The sequence below is a fragment of the Asterias rubens genome, unplaced genomic scaffold (genome assembly GCF_902459465.1).
Source record: "Asterias rubens unplaced genomic scaffold, eAstRub1.3, whole genome shotgun sequence".
Taxonomy (NCBI): Eukaryota; Metazoa; Echinodermata; class Asteroidea; order Forcipulatida; family Asteriidae; genus Asterias; species Asterias rubens.
Window position 1 is genome coordinate 82642 of NW_022985731.1, and position 24307 is coordinate 106948.

Below are 24307 nucleotides of genomic sequence, written 5' to 3' on the forward strand. Positions count from 1 at the left end.
ATTGAACATCCGTAATTATTTTCAACTTTTGCACTCATGCTTATCCTCATGTAGTACATTCCGCAAAATGTGTCCTTTCATTTTCTTCAAAGTTTTCATTTTGCTTTGATGAATTTCGTAAACAGGGGTTTGTTTTCTGGGAGTTCATTATTTATATTGGTTGTTTTATCTTGTTTCCACTGTTCTGGTCAAATAAATAATAATACGTATGTTGCTAATTGTCATAAAATGTAAACAGAATGACTTTCATAAATTGTACCGGGTCATTGTTGATCACGATCAAACTTAAAATCATAATTAATTTTTCATTTGGTCCTTGTATCATCACAGGTATTAGGTACTACTCCAGAGTGTCGGCCATTGACGCAGCTGGTAGAGCGTCAGAGCAAGTCTTCTCTGATGGGGTTGTGGTTGACGTCACTCCTCCAGAGCCACAGAATTGTATCCACTCTGGAGATAATCTCATCGTAAATCCATCATTTGAAGGACAAAATGAACCAGGTACGCGATGAATGAAACCTACTATTTTTTAAATATTGGATTTGAGCTGCCTCTACTAGCTCCTGGGTAATGTCAGTGGTCTAGTTGGGTGGCACTGTTGGCTTGTGTGTAAAGCGCTCGCCTCTCACCAAGTTGACCCCGGTTCGATTCCCGGTTGGGGCCATATGTGAGTTGAGTTGTGCGTTGGTTCTCTGCTGTGCCACAAGGGGTTTTCCAGACAATCCGGTTTTCCTCCCTCAGGAAAAAATCAAACACTTTCGATCTTTGCTGTGCTCATAATGGGTTGATGTGGCTGGCAGCTGAATGCGCCCTTGCATGCCTGCTTCTCGAACATGTTGTAGCCGCGTCCTTCGCAATTCAGCTCTAGCTGCGAGTAAGGACGATTAGCCCCCCAAATTATTATTATTATTATATTAGTTGGTAAAGCAAAGCTTCTAGAGGTGGGTTTCGAATCCCACCCGTGTAATATGCCAATGATTTTTTGTCCACATAGCTCAGGAAAGTACTGAGTATACAGTGCTAATACACATTGGTGTATGTGGGTAAAAACCAAAATTAATGTTTTGTCTCCGATTCCAATTTCCATCCATTAAACCTATTAGTGCTGTTCTCACTCTGAAACAAATTACCTAGGCAGTCAGCGGTTCATTGATTGATATTTAAAATTGAAAGAGTCAGATCTCCTTAAGGGTATTCCTTTGCTGCCATGTCTTATCGTAAATTTGGGTGTGATTATGAAAAAAGGATAGTGAGACTGCCATAATTAAAGGGCGGTCACAGATTCAAGTCCCAGTCTAGTAAAATGTTTCTTTGCTCAACCCAAAAATTAATTTAGAATTTACCCAGTCAGTTCCCACTGTGGTGTAGAACCTTCACACAGTGTTTTCACTGTTTAACGTTTGGTCGGTATAACACATAGTGGCTTTTATTTAAAAGCTACATTGTGGACCTATTTTTGGGTGAAATCCTTGTTAAAGGCAGTGGACACTATTGGTAATTGGCAAAGACTAGCCTTCACAGTTGGTGTATCTCAACATATGCATAAAATAACTAACCTGTGAAAATTTGAGCTCAATGCTCGAACTTCCAAGATAATATTATTATCTTTTCAATGAAAGAAAAAAAACACCCTTGTCACACAAAGTTGTGTGCGTTTAGATGGTTGATTTTGAGACCTCAAGTTCTAAATCTGAGGTCTCAAAATCAAATTAGTGGAAATTTAATTCTTTCTCGAAAACTAAGGCACCTCAGAGGGAGCCGTTTCTCACAATGTTTTATACCATCAACCTCTCCCCATTACTCATCACCAAGAGAGGTTTTATGCTAATAATTGTTTTGAGTGGTTACCAATAGTGTCCACTGTCTTTAAGCAGATTTTCAGGAACCAATGTCAACGCAGATGACAATGTCAACGCAGATGACAGAGGCCGAGTCAACTGACAACTCGTCACTTGCCTTTACGACGGATTCTCCTGTAGCTGATTCCACAACAGAAGATGAGGCCGAGCTAAATGACAACTCATCACCTGCTTTGACGACAGAATCAGCTGTTGAGTCCACAACAAACTCTGAAGAAGACACCGAAAGTCCGCAAGATGAAATAGTGCCATGGGAACCCGGCTCTGGTACCCAAATCACTGTGATCACCCATGGGAAGAAGATTGCTCGTGACGGACGTTCTTTCTTATCACTACAAGGATCGATCGCACAAACTTTTAACTCGACCCCTGGAAGCCACTACCGGGTTCTCTTCTTCACTAGTCACATTGTCCCATCTCACGAGCCTCTTTTAAACCAAGAAGGTCGCATTGAAGCACCAGGATTAAACCATGTCTTCAGGTTGTACAGTCGCCCAGCTGGTAGTCACTCTGATCAGAGTCTGGCATCCATACAATGGCATGAACAGAGGTTTTATTTCACAGCCAGCGAAGCTCTCTCAATGCTGAGAATATCATCAGTTGGACGCTCAAATGGAATTCTACTTGACAATATTCAGGTACGAGAATCAATACAAAGAAGCTATACAATGATGACCACACATTTTAAAATACTAATTTTTTAATTTTGTCCTAGTTTGTCCTAGTTTTCACGTTGTCCTAGTTTGTTCTAATTTTAATCAATCAGAATTTCTTTTTTCATTTTCAAACTTGTTCCCTCTACTGATTACATGATATCCATAAAAAGTAACTTTGAAAAAAAGTGACGACAATGTTGACAAAATGAGAGGGTAATGGGAGACATTAGAGAACACTGGATGGCAGCAGACTTACCAGGTTAATCCATTGTCTTGTGTAATGTGTGTGTGCTCAGAACTATAGCCCTTTTCGAAACCACGGCTTTGGATTCGGCTTCAGGCTCTGTTCCCTCGTCTGAAGCCATGAGCGTACGCAAAGCACACGCAATATTGTGAAACCAATCGAAGGGCCAAGCTAGCCTGAGCCGAATCTGGAGACAAAGCCGTGGTTTCGTAAAGGGCCGATGTAAACAATGGAAATGTAACTGGTAGGTGTGCTGCAACCTAGCGTTCCAAAGTCTACTATTGATATGATTATATACTAGCCGCAAGTTTTGTGCATTCGTGAAAAATAAGCAAGACAGGTCACAGTTATTATTATTATTATTATTTATTCAGCCTATTCAACAGTACATGACAATAAAAAAATACTTCCAGATGGGCTAGGAGAAACAAAGACAAAATAATTACTGTGGTCCATAGACCTGCCTCCCCACATCTGGTTGTAAGACAAGTAATACAACGTTACATTGTAGATCTGTTAAAACATTTTGTTTGTACTTTAATCTTTCCGGTTATTTGTAAATTCTAGGTGACACAAATAACCACAGAGCCGAGTACTGGTCAGGGATCAGTAGACGTCCATACGCAGTTTATCCACAATTGGTCTTCACTCCAGGCCAAGTGGCATTTCGTTGATGCAGAGAGTCCTATTATTGACTACAATTGGGCCATTGGTAAATTAAGTTCGAAAACTTCTTTGAGAACCCCCTTTTTCTTTACTGCTAGACTATGGAAAAAGGGGAAAGTCTCTATATATTTTTGATCAAATAGTTTTCTGTTTAAAGCCATTGGACACTTTTGGTAAGCAGTATTGTCCAAGGCCCACACTTCGTGTATCACAACTTCTATATATAAAATAACAAACCTGTGAAAATTTAGGCTCAATCGGTCATCGGAGTCGGGAGAAAATAACGGGAAAACCCACCCTTGTTCTGCACGTTTTGCCGTGTCATGACATGTGTTTAAAATAAATCCATAGTTCTCAATATCGAGAATTGATATTATTTTAATGTTTTCTCAAAAAGTAAAGCATTTCATGGAATAATACTTCAAGAGAAATCTTTCACCATTACCTTCTGTAAATTCTGTAAGTTTTTTGTAAACCTGTGAACTTAATTTTTTTTTTCTTTTCCGAAAGTGTTCAATGGCTTTAACTGCAGTTAACAAGTTGTATTTTCTTTGTTTTGATATATCTTACCTTATGGAGACCGAGTACAGAGCAGAAAAAGGAGCACAAAAGGTCTTCATAGGGGAATTCTAAAGACTATATGGATAGTGGTGCCCCACAATGACTTTTTGTGTACAAAGGTTTTGGGCCACAGGGACAAAGGAAATGTCTCCACAGGAATGCAAAATAGTATGTGTGTTTGTGTGAGGCTTTTTTTGGTGGTTTATATTATTCTGGATACTTATGGCTAGAGTGATACTTTGAGAGACACTTTAATACTGGCAGCAGACTTGCAGAATGATATTCACTGTCATAATAATAAATAATTGTGGCTTCTTATATTATAGCGCACTCCGTCACCCAGTGACGCTCCTGGCGCTGTAACATATAGTTTTTCCTGCCAGATGTGGGACTACGTTTGAATTATGAGACCTAAATTCTGATAGCACCATGTAATGCTTTTTTAAGGTGCTGTGGCGCAATTTGCTACCGATCGGACCAGGAACACCAGGTCGAACCCCTTCTCTTTTCGATAAGTGCACTGGGTTCTTTTACACATGAGACCAATGGCTGAACGTCCCATCCGAAGGCGAAGCAATGGTCAAGTGTCTTGCTTAAGGACACAAGTGTCACGGCTGGGGATTCGAACCCACACTCTGCTGATCAGAAACACCAGAGTTTGAATTCAGCGCTCTTAACTGCTCGGCCACGACACTCCCACAAGTCATCATTTGTACAATATTATAAAGATCTTGGGTCCCATAAAAGGCTCTTCTTCTGATCCACACGGTAATTTGTCTTATTTCCAGGAACCATTTCCGGTGGCACCCAATTACAGAACTACAAGTCCGTTGGAACCCAAACAAACGCCATCAATACCGAACTCACCATGTCTCACGGTTCATTTGTCTACGTCACGGTGACGGCAAAGAATGCTGCTGACCTCATATCCGTTGTGACCTCTGACCCTGTTCTAATTGATCTGACAACTCCCATTATTCATTCAGTTCGAGATGGAGGAAGTGAAGATGGTAAGAACACTAGCAACTTTATTAGGTTAAAGAGAGTTTGGCGGTAAACCCCACGTGAATATCTCTTTTTGAGTAGTGTTGGTTCGGAAAAGAACTGTGGTTAACAGAGTCCAGCATTCTCCTAATAAAGACAATCGGAGCCTCCTGATCGAAATTTTGGGTCTTTAACCACCGTTTCTTTTCAGATCAAATGCTACTCAAAAGAGATATCCACATGGTTTTACCGCAAACCTCTCTTATATTACTGCATTTGTAATTAGTCACTACGTCCACCATGTAAAGTTTCAACCCAACTTTATTAGACTCAAATAGTCAACTATAACGGCTACAATGCGGAACTTCTACCAACTGGAACCATATGGTATTACCATGGACAGTATGCTATAATCAATGATAAACACTGTTAATAAATGGAACACATGGGCGAGCCCCCTTCTCTTAACGATACGTGCGCTGGGTTCTTTTAAGTGCATTACACAACACACAGGCTCAGCAATTTAAAGCATATATAATACAGAAATGTAAAGGCTTAGATAAATAACAAGGTCATGCATTTTTTTCTCTTCAATTTATAGATATTGACTTCAGTTCAGATGACAAATCCGTCTCTTTCAGCTGGTCCGCCTCTGATCCGGAAAGTGGAATTGATCACTGTGAATGGGCCATTGGTAAGATTTAATTAGGGTTGAAGCATTTGCTTGAATTGATTATTTTTGAGTTGATTTTTCTTTAATATATTAAGTGTTTACTTGGAGTATGTTAAGATTAGTTGAAAATCATATAAAAAAAGATAATGGTACTCTTATACCAATAATAAAAAAGTCCACGTTGAGTTTATGATTCTATGAAAATATTTATATTCCAAAACGTTTGAGGCATGTTGAAATTAAATAACGCCAACAAGTTTAACATTTTGACTCTTTCAGGTTTGGAACCGGGGCTTGATGACGTCATACCCAGCACAGTTTCACCCGATTCAGAATCAAAGATAACTGCAAATCTCGCCCGTGTCATGGTCGAAGGTCAGAAACTGTTTGCTACCGTTAAATGCTTCAACAATGCCGGGAGGTCATCGTGGAAATCATCTGATGGTGTTACCATAGTAACAGAGCCGCCAAGTTCACTGGCAGCCGTCGTCAAAGTGAAAGCCGTGTCTGACACGGCGTATGCAACGCTTGACGGGTACCAGTCACAGAATAGTCTCCTCAAGGCATCATGGGAAGGGTTCATGGATCCATTTGGCATTAAATTTTATCAGGTGAGTTTAAATAGCAATGGAAATCACGAATCCTTTGGGTTTAAAAATTGTGAAAATAACTTTATTTTTGTAATCTGATGATTAGGTTGACCCGGGTTTTATGATTTGTATTTTCATTGAACATTTGATCATTTAAAAAGTGTTGTTCAATTTCTAAATTAATTTGCCTCATGAGAGCATACTGTTCATGATCTGCATTTTAAACCAATTATTCATATAAAAACATACATTCTCCCATATATACGATACTTTTGGTGATCACTCTAAACTTAAAATGAAAACCTTTACTTAGAAAGATTTCGATAGTATAAAGCGTTCGAGAATCATTTCGTTTCAAAGTAATGTGGTTATGGCAAAAGATGTAATTTTGTTTCCCCAAAAATTTGAATTTAATTAACGTTACTGTCACTGATGTTTCTCACATTGTGTTTTGAAATATTAAGGATTATTCTTCCTACGTGAACATATCCGCTCTGGATTTTCGGCAATATCTCAAAAACGCAACCACTTTTCCGAAGAGAAATTTTCACAGGTTGGTTGTATTATACATACCGGGGGTATACCGTTAAAAACAATCAAACAAGGTTCAAAAACCAAAAGTTTATCTTTTCATAAAAATGACCCCTTCCCCACATTTCAGTGCCGTCTCACTGGACCAAGTTACTCACCCTCTCCATGGATACGATGTGGATCCGCATCGGAGGAGCATCTTAATTGGTCAGATCTTACCCTTGAGGATGACGCAACATATAGCCTGTCTGTCAGAGCTGTCAATCATGCGGATCTGATCAGCCAGGCTATCACTCAGAATGTCACAGTTGAGACCTCGAGACCTGCCAGCCAAGGTATGTATGTCATTTGTTCTACCTTTAAATGGAGTACAGTTTCTCGCAGGAGAACTGAATTTGCATTTTATACAATTGTAGCGACTTATTCGGAATGATCTTTTTTTCTTTTGCATTTTGATTTTTTTGTTCAATATAATTGAGTTTGTGCTTTTGTGTCTGAAATTCGCTATCAATTAATTTATATTTTAACGTGAATATTGTACTTTTATAATGGTTATGATATTTATCTTTTTTATTATCAATGTATTAATTTTCCTTCTGTAAATTATTATATATTCTCACTTAACAATTTATATATTTTTCTGAAAATCGTTTTTTTTTTTAAATATATATCTTAAGCTGTGTTTGTCTGGATTTGAATTTGTATTTTTCAAGATGACTGTTGTGCTCTTTATAATTGTGATGATATAATTCACAATGTACACTTGTGTATGTTTTTGTCAAAGCCACGTTACTAAATGTTTAATGCCCTCTTTGGTATCCTTTAAAGCTGCAAACTTTTTCAAAGCCGTTTTCTGCCGTTTTAACTTTCTTACCCTGTGAAATTTTCGAATGAAATGAAGTAAGATAAGCCTATTGAATGTAGGACACCTTGACTCATAATTTTTTTTCTTGCGGTTTATAATATTTAGAAACTCGATACAAGTTATGTAAAATAACATCTTATTTGGTTTGTGTCAAGTTTAAATTGCAGTACATAACCATTGGTCTTAAATTTCGCGATCGTAGCAATGTTTGCTGATAGGGATTGTCAGAAGTAGATTTAATTAATGTGCGTTTGGTTGAACTGGGAAAGTTGGAATGAAATGGGAATCCCTTGAATATCAACGAGCTCCCTCAAGACTCACACTTCTGTACAAATCTATTCATCATGCCGTAGCCATTAACTCTGACGGGTATCAATCACAACCTGCCATGGTAGCAATTCAAACAAGGAAATCCTCCGCAACCTCTTTTCTTCACCCCGCAACAAAGAAAGACTGTTATAAATTCTCAGTCTTACCAAAAACCATGGCCGAATGGAACCTTCGCCTACCTGTAAACATTCGTCAATCTCCAATTATAGACACATTCAAGACAAGATTAAATGACATGCATATGTCTACCTTTATTCGGGGGACCCACAACTATTCCTGCACTAGCCACCACGTGCCTGCTATCCACCGCTATCCACCACTACCCACCACGTGCCTGCACCATTGGTATCCCGATAGTCGAGTTTGTATGCAGTACCCGTATAGCTATAGCTCTATGGCAGTACCGAACAGATACAGAATGTAGTCCTCAATAAAAGAAGAATCACTCCGCTGTACGCGGATGACGATTGGTGTAAACGGGAAGTTTTAAAGAAAGAGCTACAATGCCACCAACCTCCTAGGTTAGTCTACAAAGCTGTAAGAAGGAGCAACCCACTGAAGACTGAAGCCCTGTCGGTGGCTGCAACTCAATGTTGTAAACAACAGGGCCTAATTTCATAGAGCTGCTAAGCACACAAATTTGCGTATACTCATAGCATGAAATTTCTTTCCGTGATAAAAACAGGCTTACCAACCAAATTTACACATAATTTTCAGGATAAGCAAACAACAGCTGAATACCAGTAACAAGCAATATGCAACACATGGAAATTTGGTTGTTAATCCTGTTTTTATAAAGGAAGAAATTTCATGCTAAGCAAATTTTCGTGCGTAGCAGCTCTATGAAATAGGGCCCTGGTGTGATGAGTGTGTTATTGAGAACAAACGGATAAACAAAATGGCGTCGCCGTATGAAGTAAAGATTGGTCTGTGCTTTTATTATTACAGGTTCGAATCTTCTGACAGCGACATGGAAGGGAAATGGCACCCTGGTTGATTTAAGCTGGGACGAAATGTTCCTGTCCTCTTCTCCAATGTTCTTTGAAGTCTCTCTCGGTACCGTCCTGGGCGGAAGTGACGTCATGCAGTGGATAGAGACGATGAATACTGGTATGCGTGTATCACCGCTGGTTCCCCATACAGACTACTACCTGACAGTGACTGCTGTGAATGCGGCAGGGTTGCCAGAGACAGTGAACGTGTTGATAAATCATGGATGATAAAATCAACCAACACTATGAAACGTGACCTGAATTATTATTGTTAAATTTCCACAAGGTTACATGCTAAAAGCTATGCCCATTTTGTTAAAAAAAAAAAAAAAAAAAAACTATAATCGGCACGCTAGAATATACAATTTTTATTTTTTTACTATGCTAAACTGTATGCCCTTTGGTAAAAAAAACTTAATTCTTTAATTGGTAAGTAATTTTGAACGCTGGGATACAAATTAGTTTCTAAAATAAAATTTATAGTTAAGTGTAATTTGATAAAGTTATAGTTTTTAATGCACGTTCAGATTATATTAGGGCCTACGCTATTTTCCAGAAATATTTCAAATTTGATCGTGTACGGTCAGCATTGATATGGGGGCCCCAGCTTCCATTGGTTCAAATAAACCGGCACTTATGCTAAGTTCTTGGCATATTTTGACCGTATTTGTTTTGATACCTGGAATTATGTTGCAGCTTGTTGTGTTTAGCTTTAGATAGTTTTAAGATATCCGTCTCAACCAGTAAGCCTTTCCGTGAAATATGCTAACTACATTCACGCATGCGTACAGACGGTCTTTGTTGGCAAACGCCGTAGGCCCTTTACGAAGCTAGCTTTGCCCCGCGATTGTTTTTGGCAAGTTGGCGTGCGCTTTGCGTACGTGCTCAGGGCTTCAGACGAGAGAACGGAGCCTGAAGCCGAATCCAAAGCCGAAGCCGTGGTTTCGAAAAGGGCCATGGAGTCAGACATACGCATATTACACCTCACGCCACCATCGGCACCATAAGATGGCGGGATTTCCCCTCATTTTGCCATAGTGTAAATTCGTATAGGACGTCCGATGTGTAATTTACATATTTCATGGGAAAGGTGTACACATGTATATACTTATATGTTTCTTACCAATACCCAGATCTTGTTTATGAAAACGGATTTATTGTATATACTCAGTATCTATGGAAGTTTATTAAAAATTTCGTTTCAATAAACTTTCCTCCTTAGTGATGTCACACTCAACAGGCAATCAGAATGCACCATTTGTTTTAAGAAATATTTTGGTAAATCCGTCCATTTATTTTTTACTACTTTTATTTGATTAATGACAAATTTAATTTTGAGTATTTTTTATTATTAATAAACTTTAAAACATTGATGTTTTTAACGCAACCTATACACTGCTTGTTCTGTCGTCTTGTATGATGTTAAAGTTGTTTATAAATGTGCACTGCTTTAGGCCGTGTCCGAAACGGCGACTTCGGCTACAGCTACGGCTAGATCGCGCGCGTCTGCCTATTCTTCAACACTGGTAGACGCGCTGATCTAGACGTAGCTGTAGCCGAAGTCGTCGTTTCGGACACGGCCTAAGCTGCGTTTTCGTTGGGCTTTTGGGTCTGGTAACCTGACGACCCAAACCAGTTTGTCATTGTTTAGATGCCCCTTGCTGGGGCTTGGGTGTTTCCTCAGATGGCGGGTAAAGTGCGTGACTTGGCGGTGGGTAGAAAGTCCCAGAAGTGTCACCCTGGTTGGGTGGTGGTAGTGGGTAGGCTATTGTAGGTTGTGGTGTAATACCCGGACTAGGTGGACGATAATTCACCACACCTTGGTAAGGTGGTGGGTAGGGTAAGGCACCCTGAGTGGTTGGTGGGTACGCTTTGGTACCCTGAGTGGTTGGTGGGTACGCTGTGGTACCCTGAGCGGTTGGTGGGTACGCTGTGGTACCCTGAGTGGGTTGTTGGTACGCTGTGGTACCCTGTCTTGGTTGTGGCCCCTGAGCGACTTGCGGGGAGGGTGCATAGTTTGGCATCGGAGCAGCCACTGGATACGGTTTGTTATAAGGATTAAGGACCACATTTTGTTGGGAAGGACTGAAGAACACCGATGGAGCAATGGCGTTGCCTTGAATAGTTACACCCGAGCTTGGATGAACTATAACTGGTAGGTTCTGTGGTGCCACGGAAGTGCCTCGTGCCTGTGAAAACCGACAGAGTACAAAATAGTTTAAAGGAACACGCTGCCTGGGATCGGTCGAGTTGGTCTTTGTGGTCAGATGTTGTAAAAGTAGGAGAATACAATGATCCACACAACCATGCCTCGAAATTGGGCGGTTTTCCTTTTACATCGTCGACTAACACTGTCGGCCATTTATGGGAGTCAAATTTTTTACTTCCATAAATGGACGACCGTGTGTTAATTCGCAAAATAAAAGGAAAACCACGCGATTTCGAGGCAATGTTGTGTGGATCATTGTATTCTACTTTTAAAACATCTTTCTAACCATATGCATTTTATAACAAAAGGTTACAAATGTTTTTTATAGACCAACTCGTCCGATCCAAGGCAACGTGTTCCTTTAAGGAATCGTGTTCAGAGCGACCTGCAGTCGAGCTTTCAGTAACAACACCACGGAAATAACAGTTCCGAAAAACGTCGAAACCAAAATGGCTCTTTTAAAGCCATTGTACACTTTCGGTAAACAGTATTGTCCAAAGGCCCACAGTTCGTGTATCACAACTTTAATATATAAAATAACAAACCTGTGAAAATTTAGGCTCAATCAGTCATCGGATTCGGGAGAAAATAACGGGAAAACCCACCCTTGTTTCCGCACGTTTCGCCGTGTCATGACATGTGTTTACTATAAATCCGTAATTCTCGATGTCGAAAATTGATAATTGTTTTAAAGTTTTATCAAAAAGTAAAGCATTTCATGGAATAATATTTCAAGAGAAGTCTTTTAACATTACCTTCCGTAAACCCTGAAAGTTATTTGTAAATCGGTGATTTTTTTTTTGAGTTCCGAAAGTGAATAATGACTTTAAGAGCAAACACCAGAAGAGGTCTTACACATTTGTACCCGCAAGTTCCCTTTTTATTATGATAGGCCTATCTTTATACACGTATTTGTTGTATGCATGTTCGCCCCAAACAAGGCTAAAACTAAAAGCCACTCTTGGTATGGGGCTACAAGAGGAACAATTATTTAAAGTGGAAAGAACTCGGGGGAGCTGAAGGAAGGAATTGATGATCCTCTGAAAACAGTGATTTGTAGGATGGAGGGAAACATTCCCCCCCCCAGTCACTTTGTTCATTAATAAACTTACCCTGGTATTGGTTGTGTTTGAACTGCAGGCATGGCGGATGCATACGAATAGAACAATCAGGCCAGATATGCATCCAACAGATATCCCAATTATAGCGATCCAGCTTAATCCGAAACCATATGCTGGTGAAAAAAACATATAAGTACTACAATTAAATTGAACTAAAATGTTATTTCACTTATAATATAATATGCCTAAATAAGCAGTGCTTGAGGCCTCCAGACTGGTCACGGCTTTAGCCTTTTGTCAATGATTTCGTGACTTGGATAGTTTCATCTCTAAGCGACTGGAAAGGGAGACCACTCGTGCGAGTCGAGTGGCATGCCGAAACTCGGTGCGTGGTATCCCTTTCCATGAGTCGCTCGGGATAGCAGCTCTATTGATGAAGCTGTCCAAACCAAGAAGAGGCTAGTCACGTAGCTTTACTTGGTCTTTTACAAATCCCATCGTCGGACCGCGCCACGAACTGACGTACGAGTTAAAAATCACTCAACATTAATTGGCAAATAAGTATTTTTTGCAAAAATTATTTACAAAGCATTTACCAGTACCCGTATTCGCTGCAAAACGTTCAGGGCCAAGCACGAGTTTCGTATTTATGAAATATCAACTGCAGTTGGCGCTGAGTTGATTTTTGATTAATATTATAGACAAGATAAATAAAAACTTACAATCTTCATAATCCTCAACGCAGATGACGCCAGCATCTTCGCTATGATGGCAGTTCATATTTCTGTCTGATGGACACTCTCTCAGGTTAACCTCCCAGCCATTGCAGGCGACGTTGTCCAGAACTATCTCCCCGCTCCCCTGGCCGAAGAAGGCTGACGATTCGGCTGATGTTGCACCAGAGAAGCCAAGCTGTCTGCACACCACTGTAGCATCATTGATGTCCCAATCGTCATCACACACTGTTCCCCATGCACCGTTTGCATACACCTCGACACGGCCTTCTAAATGGTTGATACCATCCACAAGTCGTACATCATAACCCCCTGATGTATAGAATAGTATAACAAAATCACGATATGCTATTATTCAAATACAGGGGCGGTAGACCTTGCCATCACAATTTCATTATATTGCATGCCCCTCAAAAAAAACCCTGTTACAAACACAAACAAATATTTCACCCAGGCTGTAAAAACAAATGTAATGCAAAAAATACAGCCACCCCCGCCAAAAGGACCAAAAACTGAATTCATCCTTGATCATGTTGACAGAGGAGAAACTTACAATCATTATCCCCGCTGCAAATGACACCAGCATCTTCGCTATGGTGGCAGTTACTAGTACAACTGCTTGCTGGACACTCTCTCAAGTTACTCTCTGAACCAGTACAGGACTATTTCCCCGCTACCCTGCCCAAAGTAGGCTGACATGAACTACTTTAACAAATAAAACCTACCAATGCAGATTACACCAGCATCTTCATGATGGCCACAGTTATGACGTGTTGAATGTGTGCATTGGGCGACGTTGGTCTCTGTGCCCGTGCAAGCGACATCATCCATAACTATGTCTCCACTACCCTGACCGAAATAGGCCGACACTTTGGCTGATGTTGCACTAGAGAAGCCAAGTTGTGTACACACCACTGTAGCATCATTGATGCCCCAGTAGTCATCACAAACTGTTCCCCATGCACCGTTTGCATACACCTCAACACGGCCTTCTAAATGGTTGATACCATCCACAAGTCGTACATCATAACCCCCTGATGTATGGAATAGTAACAACGTCATGGAAGGATTTTTATTCAAATATGCGGACAGTATGGCCCACACACTCCCCCCAAAAACTCGTTTCTTGATGTCATTAGAAGTTTAAAAATAACGTAAAAGCCTTTACAAAAGAACATTGCACCAAATAATTAAGTGCATCCTCATATCACCCTGGGGCATTTGAGGCAAAGTGCTCCAGCTATCTTCAAACTAAGTTGAGCCACAAAAGGCACACAATTTCAGGTCTATACGAGGCAAGAGTTAAGCCACTAAAATGTTGCCGCAAAATATCATCTGGCCATGTTTGTCTGTCACTTCTCGGTTTTATGGATAGTAATTTTGATGAAAACTAGATTTTGGGCCCTTGAAAAAACAAATAAGAAAACACAAAAAATGATGACACTATCAAAGCAAACGGAAGCCATTAGGAAAGTGGCCCGATCACAATCCAAAAGAGCAAACCCATTATAAAGAAACCCTAATACATACACAAGTAAATATCTTATTTACTACCCCCTCCCCCTTCCGTCAAAAGTATAATAACAATAACTGAATTCATCCGTTACCGTGTTGACATACACACTTAAATGATGTGTCGCGCCCGAACAATGTTAGACAATATTATGGAAACTTACAAACTCCATTATCATCGCTGCAAATGACACCTGCATCTTCGCCATGGTGGCAGCCACTATTGCCCGATGGACACTCTCTCAGGTTACTTTCTGAACCAGTGCAGGCGACGTTGCCCAGAACTATTTCCCCACTCCCCTGCCCAAAGAAAGCTGAAGATTCGGCCGACGTTGCACCGGAGAAGCCAAGCTGTCTGCACACCACTGTAGCATCATTGATGTCCCAACCGTCATGACACACTGTTCCCCATGCACCGTTTACATACATTTCAATCCGGCCCTCCAAATATCTAGTACCATCCACAAGCCGTACTTCATAACCCCCTGCATAGTAAAACAATTCCACCAGTTTTTTAAATTAAAATTTGCGTGCAGTAAATATTACCTTAAAGGCAGTGGACACTATTGGTAATTGTCAAAGACCAGTCTACTCACTTGTTGTATCTCAACATATGCACTAAATAACAAACCTGTGAGAATTTGAGCTCAATCGGTCATCGAACTTCCGAGATAATAATGAAAGAAAAAATACCCTTGTCACACGAAGTTGTGTGCGTTTAGATAGTTGGTTTCGAGACCTCAAGTTCTAAAGTTGAGGTCTCGAAATCAAATTCGTGGAAAATTACTTCTCTCTCGAAAACTATGGCACTTCAGAGGGAGCCATTTCTCACAATGTTTTATACCATCAACCTCTCCCCATTACTGGTCACCAAGAAAGGTTTTATGCTAATAATTATTTTGAGTGATTACCAATAGTGTCCACTGCCTTTAAAAACTCTTTTTATGTTGTTATTTTATATGCAGTATAAAATGCTCAGCTTTCCCTCCTTTAATCTGCCGCCCAGTTGTTGGTTAGAGCTTACACTGGTCTAGACCTAGACTGGGCATGCATCTGTCTTTACCCTGGAAGTGTGACGTCAGATCTTCAGGCTAGTCTAGATAATGGCAGGTTCTTGCTATTCCAAATACAGTGATTCCATAAGATACAATGCATGCAGTGACTAAAATGCAGTGACATTACGGACCAATCAATCAAAACACATACGTGTCCACGTGTATACAGTACATGCACGTTCATGTTCACGTAATTAAATGTAAAGTTGGTGTTGAATTTTACTGTGTGCGTATCTCTACGTGAAATGACTGTCTAAGTGAAAGGTGAATGAACACGCCGGCTTAAGGCCAGTCTCTGCCGGCATTAGTCACGAACCTGGAAGTGTGACGTCAGATGTTCAGGCTAAGACTTGTCTACCTGCAAGTTGAGTTGTATAGCCATAGTCACATCATTATCCAAAACATAAAACATCAAAATCAGATTGTACATCTGGTTTGTTGTTGTTTGTTTATAATAATTCTGGTTATACAGCACGACTGATCTTCTAATTGTCTTTATCTCGACAAAAAGTGACCTATATACCCACCTGTCGTCGAATTGTTACAAACCACACCAGCATCTTCACTATGGCCACAGTTATGACTTGATGAACGTGAGCATTGGTTGATGTTGGTCTCTGTGCCCGTACAAGCGACATCATCCATAACTATGTTTCCACTACCCAGACCGAAATATGCTGACACTTTGGCTGATGTTGCACTTCTAAAACCAAGTTGTGTACACACCACCGTAGCATCATTGATGCCCCATTGGTCATCACAAACTGTACCCCATGCACCGTTTAGAAACACCTCAACACGGCCTTCTAAGTTGTTGCTTCCTCCGCTTAGCCGCACAGAGTAATCTACGTCAGACAGTAACAGAACTTAAGAATTTATACACAATTTGATAGAGAAGTGTCAAAAGAATCGCGAGTTCAACGGACCAGTCTACAGCAGCGAGGTTTAAGGTTCGACTTTATTTAAATCTTTATTTTGAAAATTTAGCTCTCAAATTATGAGCTACCGCGTTTTAGTCTCGCAGGGATAGTCTATCGGGCTTTTGTCAAAGGGACAGGAGTGGAAGGATTGAACTTTAAACCATTGCGAATGCTTTCTTTGATCGTGTGCACATGTCTGTTTTAGTCATTCTTCAAACCCGTTCAGTGAATCTCCGTAATACCCAGAAGTAGTACAAAGATTACAGCACCAATTAAAGGCAGTGGACACTATTGGTAATTACTCAAAATATTTATTAGCATAAAACCTTTTAGTAATGGGGAGAGGTTGATGGTATAAAACATTGTGGGAAACGGCTCCCTCTGAAGTACCATGGTTTTCGAGAAAGAAGTAATTTTCAACGAATTTGATTTCGAGACCTCAGGTTTAGAACTTGAGGTCTCGAAATCAACCATAAACGCACCAAACTTCGTGTGACAAGGGTGTTTTTTTCTTTCATTATTATCTCGTAAGTTCGATGACCATTGAGCTCAAATTTTTACTGGTTAGTTATTTTATGCATATGTTGAGATACCTCAACTGTAAAGGCTAGTCTTTGGCAATTACCCATAGTGTTTTTAAAATAATGTCCACTGTCTTTAAAGACACTCTACACTTTTGGTAGTTGTCAAATACCATTTATTTCTCGAAAACTACGTTTACTTCAGAGGGAGCCGTTTCTCATAATGTTTTGAACAGCTCCCCAATGCTCGTTACCAAGTATAACGTTTTCATGCTAATAATTATTTCATGCTAGTAATTACCAACAGTGCTTTTAAAGGAACACGTTGCCTTGGATCGGACGAGTTGGTTTATAAAAAGAATTTTTTAACCGTTTGTTATAAAATGCATATGGTTAGAAAGATGTTTTAAAAGGAGAATACAATTATCCACTCAAATTTGCCTCAAAATTGCGTGGTTTTCCTTTTACTTTACGAACTAACACGGTCGGCCATTTATGGGAGTCAAAAGTTTGACTCCCATAAATGGCCGACCGTGGTAGTAGACGAGGTAAAAGGAAAACCGTGCAATTTCGAGGCTTGTTTGTGTGGATCATTGTATTCTACTTTTAAAACATCTTTCTACTCATATGCATTTTATAACAAACGGTTACAACGATTTTCAAAGACCAACTCGACCGATCCAAGGCAACGTGTTCCTTTAAACACATTGGACAATAGTACCTTGGTCTTCATAACAAACTACACCAGCATCTTCACTGTGGCGGCAGTTGTTAATTGTCTCAAATGAGCATTGGGCGATGTTACTCTCGAAGCCTGTGCAAGCGACATTATTCATAACTATCTCGCCACTACCCTCACCAAAGTAGGCTGATGTTTTGGCGGATGTTGCACCTAAATAGCCAAGTTGTGTACACACCACTGTAGCATCATTGATGCCCCAACCATCATCACACACTGTTCCCCATGCACCGTGTACATACAACTCAACAAGACCTTCTAAGCTAGTTATTCCTCCAACAAGTCGTAGAGACCAATCTGAAAAGCAAGACAAAGGTATAAAGATTAACCTTTTGGATTAAACACAATTGTTCTATTTTATTTTAATTATTTACAATTTCATCTTATCAAAGCATGCACAAGAAAGTTAACATTTAATGACATGCACTTTGTAGCTTGTAAACAAAATGGCAAACGTGTTTCGTCGACCAAGGTCGTTCAATGGACCGATCCGGCCTATCAATCAAACTGTGCGCGTTCACCCATTTGACCAATCACAGCAATGATTGTTTTCGGACAAACTCGGTCATGCGTGCGCGTATATTTGGCACGCGCGGCAGAACCGTGCAGAATATCATTGGGAGTGCTCGTACACGTGTCTTGCTCACGTGCGCGGTGGGCGGAGCTTAGTGGAAAGCCGGAACGGTCCGTTTACTGCAAGGATGGTTTTGCACGGGGCGGACACAACTGCATATATGCAAGTGTGTCCGGGCGGACACTATTGCATTTGTAGCAGCGTCCGGGTGGATCCGATTGCATAAGCAAAACTGTCCGGCGGACATTATTGCATATGCAATAATGTCCTCCGGATAGTATTGCACAGAGGACATAATTGCACGCGACACCGGTACTTGGAGTCGGTTATAGGATCTCGAGGGCTTTGCTCAGGACGATCGTTGTTCCCAAGAGCGCCGTCTTCCGTTCCAGTTCTTTCGGAATGGCGCCAAGCGCTCAAACCACCACCGGTGCTTCTTTTACTTCCATCTGCCAAATCTTACCTTGGCCAGGTCTTGGTATTTGGATGTTATCCATCTCCTTCGAAACTGCCCTTATATCTCCCTCGACCGGTCAAAAGGTCAAAAGTTATTTTTTTTCTTTCTGCCCATGACATCTAGAGTGCGTTTTGGCGACCCCAACAAACACTGTTTCTGACGTCATAACCAAAACGGTAACCGAGCTCACAACTCGGTTATCGTTCAGTCTGAACAGCAGAACCAACGACCATGATTACCAACAACCGAAACGGTTTTTGGTTGGGGTCGCCAAAACGCACTCCTAGATCCTCATTACAATACCCGATTATACCCGACAAATACAGGCTTTTAGGGGGGATTTCGTTGAAATACAAAACACAAAAGAGGAAGAACAATAATAATCTTAAAACATCACAAAACTGTTAGTTTTAGACTAATTCGAAACCGATAAAGCCCACAATTTGAATTGACATGTACAGTACTTTAAAAACCAAAACATACCAGTGCAGATTACACCAGCATCTTCATGATGGCCACAGTTATGACTTGATGAATGTGAGCATTGGGCGATAGTAGTCTCTGTGCCCGTACAAGCAACATCATCCAAATTGATGGCTCCACTACCCCGACCAAAGTAGGCTGACGATTTGGCTGATACAGCACTCGAGTAGCCAAGTTGTGTACATACCACTGTAGCATCATTGATGCCCCAGTGGTCATCACACACTGTTCCCCATACACCGTTTAGAAACACCTCAACACGGCCTTCTGAGCTGGTGGTTCCTCCAACAAGTCGCACAGACCAACCTGTAAAGCGAGACAAGTGTATACATATTAATGTATTTATTTTAATAAATAACACAATAGAGTATTTTTCATTTTTAATATTTGTCAACATAATTGTTGTTGGTTAGCAAAGTTTCTCACTATTATTACTATTATTTCATCTTATCATAGCATGCAAAAGAAAGATAAACATTTTCCTGTGCCGGTAACTCCTCGAGTCGGGCTACATTCCGTAGCCTTCTCGAGGGCCCTTCTAAGGATCCTCGCTGTTCCCAAAGCGCCGCATCTACAACAGCTATCTCAAATAATGATGTTTCCCCTATATATGCAATCTAAAATCTTATAGACCGGTTCCTGACTGTAGATCTGAGGCGCTAAAGGGGAGATGTTAATTAATGGACAGTTTTTCTACGTAATATGTGGGTTGTTTCAAGAACTGCTATCTTAACTAGATTAATGCTATTGTTGCCTGGGATACGGTCATGAATTATCCAGTCCCTTCTTCACTAGTCCTAGAGCTCCGATAACCACTTGTATTTTCTCGGTCTCCCCTCCCCGCATCTTGTTGATCTCGATCTCAAGCCTTTTGTACTTAAACATCTTGTCTGTTAATTTAACCATGGAAGATTTTTTCCTCCATGCTTTCACGGAGGTGTTTTTCGTTCAGAGAGGGTGTTGGATATATCTATGAGTGTATACACCTCTGGTCCTTCTTGTCCTTGATGATGATGTCATCAGGGGCCAATTTCATAGAGCTGCTTAAGAAAAATATTTGCTTAAGCACGAAAATGGCTTGCTTATTTTACACATGTTACTGGCCATATTTCATGACATATACATTCCCTGTGACTGGTATTTAGCTGTTGTTTACTTAGCATAACAATCGAGCGGAGTCTTGGCCAGTAATCTGATTTTACTAAGCAAGGATTTTTCGCTTAAGCAAAATTTTGTGCTTAAGCAGCTCTATGAAATTGGGCCCTGTTCTGTTTGCTTTTATCTCCCTGTATGTATGGATTGGCATGTCCCAGAGGATGGTGACCACATCATTCTCGGTGACCGTTGTCGGCTGGTGTCTATAGATCTTTATCACGGTGTGGCCATCTTGGTTTTACTCCATTCATACTCATTGTAACCAAACTGAGGCTGGAGGAAATAATGGTCTGGTGCCATGTTTGCGCAATGAATGTTGACATTCGTTACTGTTATTGGAAACAGGGAACATGACCAAGATGGAGACAGCATGATAAAGGTCTATATACCGCTTGTCGTCTCAAAAATGGCTACAGATCTTCCAAAGAATTTATGGCGCTGCCTTATAATGTCGATAACTGTATTCAGTATTCGCTAGCTGTGGCAACCGGAAACAATGTGGTCTACGGTTTCTTCATATTTTCCACAAATTCTATGGTAGGTTCATTTCATCTTTGATGATGCGATGGTGTGGCAAGACTCTGGTCTTGGGCGGCAATGATAAGGCCCTCCGTCTATGCTTTCAGCCCATTGTATCTGAGACACTGTTGACGGCGAATTCTTTCGTCCTTTTCGGACACTTCCCGTTGATTCTTGTCTTTTATTATTGGTTTATTACAAAACATTCAGAACACACCATTTAGTTTTTTTCTGCGGACAAGTTTCATTCAAAAGAAGAAGAAACAAAATAATCGACGAAGAAAACCACCACCGTTGTGCCAATTTAAAATACCTAAACAAACATTTTAGGTTGACATGTACTACTTTAACAAATAAAACCTACCAATGCAGATTACACCAGCATCTTCATGATAGCCACAGTTATGACTTGATGAATGTGAGCATTGGGCGATGTTGGTCTCTGTGCCCGTACAAGCGACATCATCCATAACTATGTCTCCACTACCCTGACCGAAATAGGCTGACACTTTGGCTGATGTTGCACTTCCTAAACCAAGTTGTGAACACACCACTGTAGCATCATTGATGCCCCATTGGTCATCGCAAATTGTTCCCCATGAACCGTTTACATACACCTCAACACGGCCTTCTGAGCTAGATCTTCCTCCAACAAGTCGCACAGAATACATATCTAAAACGCAAAACACTAGTCTTAAGATAAACAAGTATGGAGTACATTCTTAACATTTAATCCAATAATAGAGATATCTACATTAATAGAGATATCTCTATTAACAATAGAGATATCTCTATTATTAATAGAGAAATCTCTATTATAAATAGAGATATCTCTATTAATAGAGATATCTTTACTAATAGAGATATCTCTATTGATCTCTATTGACAATAGAGGTATCTCTATTAAGCCGTCGCCGTCGCCGTCGAACACGAACAATGTGTCTAATTGTTTGATGAGATGTATTTGAATCAGTGTATTTGAATGTACTTGAATCAGGACCCGCATAAAATGCTGAAACCAAACACATACTTCAGGCTTCGCTGGAGTTTGCGATTTTGGCCTTGGCATCAATTCGTGAGCTTTTGTGTCACGAATGACGTCAAAACTTACGACTTGGGAGGTACCCAAGTCGTGAATTTCGGTCGTGAATTTCGTTGATTATTAGGGTAGATATTTTAGCCATGCACTTTTTTGCGTCAGTATTCACTTCTTGGTTGGAGCACAAGCTTAAAATGTTGTCATGATGATATGTTCGATGTTCCTTCACGGCCATCAAAAATTAAACTTGTGCCATGACATAATTACAGGCAGTGGTAATTGTTTAAGACCAGTCTTCCCTCTTAGTGTATCTAAACATTTGCATAAAATAACAAACCTGTGAAAATTTGAGCTCAATCGGTCGTCGAAGTTGCGAGATAATAATGAAAGAAAAAACCACCCTTGTCACACGAAGTTGGTGCTTTCATCAGATGCTTGGTTTCGAGACCTAAATTTGAGGTCTCGAAATCAATTTCGTGGAAAATTACTATACTTCTCGAAAACTACGCTACTTCAGAGGAAGCCGTTACTAAGCAAGGATTTTTCGCTTAAGCAAAATTTTGTGCTTAAAGCAGCTCTATGAAATTGGGCCCTGTTCTGTTTGCTTTTATCTCCCTGTATGTATGGATTGGCATGTCCCAGAGGATGGTGACCACATCATTCTCGGTGACCGTTGTCGGCTGGTGTCTATAGATCTTTATCACGGTGTGGCCATCTTGGTTTTACTCCATTCATACTCATTGTAACCAAACTGAGGCTGGAGGAAATAATGGTCTGGTGCCATGTTTGCGTAATGAATGTTGACATTCGTTACTGTTATTGGAAACAGGGAACATGACCAAGATGGAGACAGCGTGATAAAGGTCTGTATACCGCTTGTCGTCTCAAAAATGGCTACAGATCTTCCAAAGAATTTATGGCGCTGCCTTATAATGTCGATAACTGTATTCAGTATTCGCTAGCTGTGGCAACCGGAAACAATGTGGTCTACGGTTTCTTTATATTTTCCACAAATTCTATGGTAGGTTCATTTCATCTTTGATGATGCGATGGTGTGGCAAGACTCTGGTCTATGCTTTCAGCCCATTGTATCTGAGACACTGTTGACGGCGAATTCTTTCGTCCTTTTCGGACACTTCCCGTTGATTCTTGTCTTTTATTATTGGTTTATTACAAAACATTCAGAACACACCATTTAGTTTTTTTCTGCGGACAAGTTTCATTCAAAAGAAGAAGAAACAAAATAATCGACGAAGAAAACCACCACCGTTGTGCCAATTTAAAATACCTAAACAAACATTTTAGGTTGACATGTACTACTTTAACAAATAAAACCTACCAATGCAGATTACACCAGCATCTTCATGATGGCCACAGTTATGACTTGATGAATGTGAGCATTGGGCGATGTTGGTCTCTGTGCCCGTGCAAGCGACATCATCCATAACTATGTCTCCACTACCCTGACCGAAATAGGCCGACACTTTGGCTGATGTTGCACTTCCTAAACCAAGTTGTGTACACACCACTGTAGCATCATTGATGCCCCATTGGTCATCGCAAATTGTTCCCCATGAACCGTTTACATACACCTCAACACGGCCTTCTGAGCTAGATCTTCCTCCAACAAGTCGCACAGAATACATATCTAAAACGCAATTAATAGAGATATCTTTACTAATAGAGATATCTCTATTGATCTCTATTGACAATAGAGGTATCTCTATTAAGCCGTCGCCGTCGCCGTCGAACACGAACAATGTGTCTAATTGTTTGATGATGTATTTGAATCAGTGTATTTGAATGTACTTGAATCAGGACCCGCATAAAATGCTGAAACCAAACACATATTTCAGGCTTCGCTGGAGTTTGCGATTTTGGCCTTGGCATCAATTCTTGAGCTTTTGTGTCACAAATGACGTCAAAACTTACGACTTGGGAGGTACCCAAGTCGTGAATTTCGGTCGTGAATTTCGTCGATTATTAGGGTAGATATTTTAGCCATGCACTTTTTGCGTCAGTATTCACTTCTTGGGTGGGGCACAAGCTTAAAATGTTGTCATGTTGATATGTTCGATGTTCCTTCACGGCCATCAAAAGTTAAACTTGTGCCATGACATAATTACAGGCAGTGGTAATTGTTTAAGACCAGTCTTCCCACTTAATGTATCTCAACATTTGCATAAAATAACAAACCTGTGAAAATTTGGGCTCAATCGGTCGTCGAAGTTGCGAGATAATAATGAAAGAAAAAACACCCTTGTCACACGAAGTTGGTGCTTTCATCAGATGCTTGGTTTCGAGACCTAAATTTGAGGTCTCGAAATCAAATTACTATACTTCTCGAAAACTACGCTACTTCAGGGGAAGCCGTTTCT

At 40.4% G+C, this 24307-nt stretch overlaps 2 protein-coding genes across 2 annotated transcripts in view; one reads left to right on the forward strand and one right to left on the reverse strand.

Annotated features, from left to right (window-relative positions):
• The window catches only part of LOC117306438, a 62348-nt gene extending 52006 nt beyond the window's left edge, over positions 1-10342 (forward strand). Inside the window, exons 49-56 of the mRNA XM_033791016.1 lie at positions 331-501; positions 1875-2497; positions 3327-3471; positions 4775-4996; positions 5572-5664; positions 5923-6254; positions 6895-7099; positions 8908-10342. Of these exons, the coding sequence (XP_033646907.1) occupies positions 331-501; positions 1875-2497; positions 3327-3471; positions 4775-4996; positions 5572-5664; positions 5923-6254; positions 6895-7099; positions 8908-9179 (2063 nt within the window). The 3' untranslated portion in view covers positions 9180-10342. The remainder of the gene's footprint in view (positions 1-330; positions 502-1874; positions 2498-3326; positions 3472-4774; positions 4997-5571; positions 5665-5922; positions 6255-6894; positions 7100-8907) is intronic.
• Positions 10343-10591: 249 nt separating this feature from the next.
• Positions 10592-23575, reverse strand: LOC117306439 (deleted in malignant brain tumors 1 protein-like). The gene is made up of 9 exons (XM_033791017.1): positions 23269-23575; positions 21261-21563; positions 19217-19522; positions 16050-16367; positions 14647-14940; positions 13681-13995; positions 12944-13267; positions 12273-12394; positions 10592-11140 (listed from the first exon to the last, which is right to left on the reverse strand). Exons 1-9 carry the CDS (start codon positions 23573-23575, stop codon positions 10592-10594), a joined length of 2838 nt encoding a protein of 945 aa, XP_033646908.1.
• Positions 23576-24307: the final 732 nt, after the last annotated feature.

Bases quoted from the DNA above. Each gene is read 5' to 3' on its own strand.
- LOC117306439 (XM_033791017.1), bottom strand. From the start codon at position 23,575: ATGTATTCTGTGCGACTTGTTGGAGGAAGATCTAGCTCAGAAGGCCGT. The intron at 14,941-16,049 runs GTGGGTATATAG...GGGGTTATGAAG, and splicing joins TTGTAACAATTCGACGACAG to TACGGCTTGTGGATGGTACT. The intron at 13,996-14,646 runs ATGATAATGGAG...TACTATTCCATA, and splicing joins TGCAGGTGTCATTTGCAGCG to CATCAGGGGGTTATGATGTA.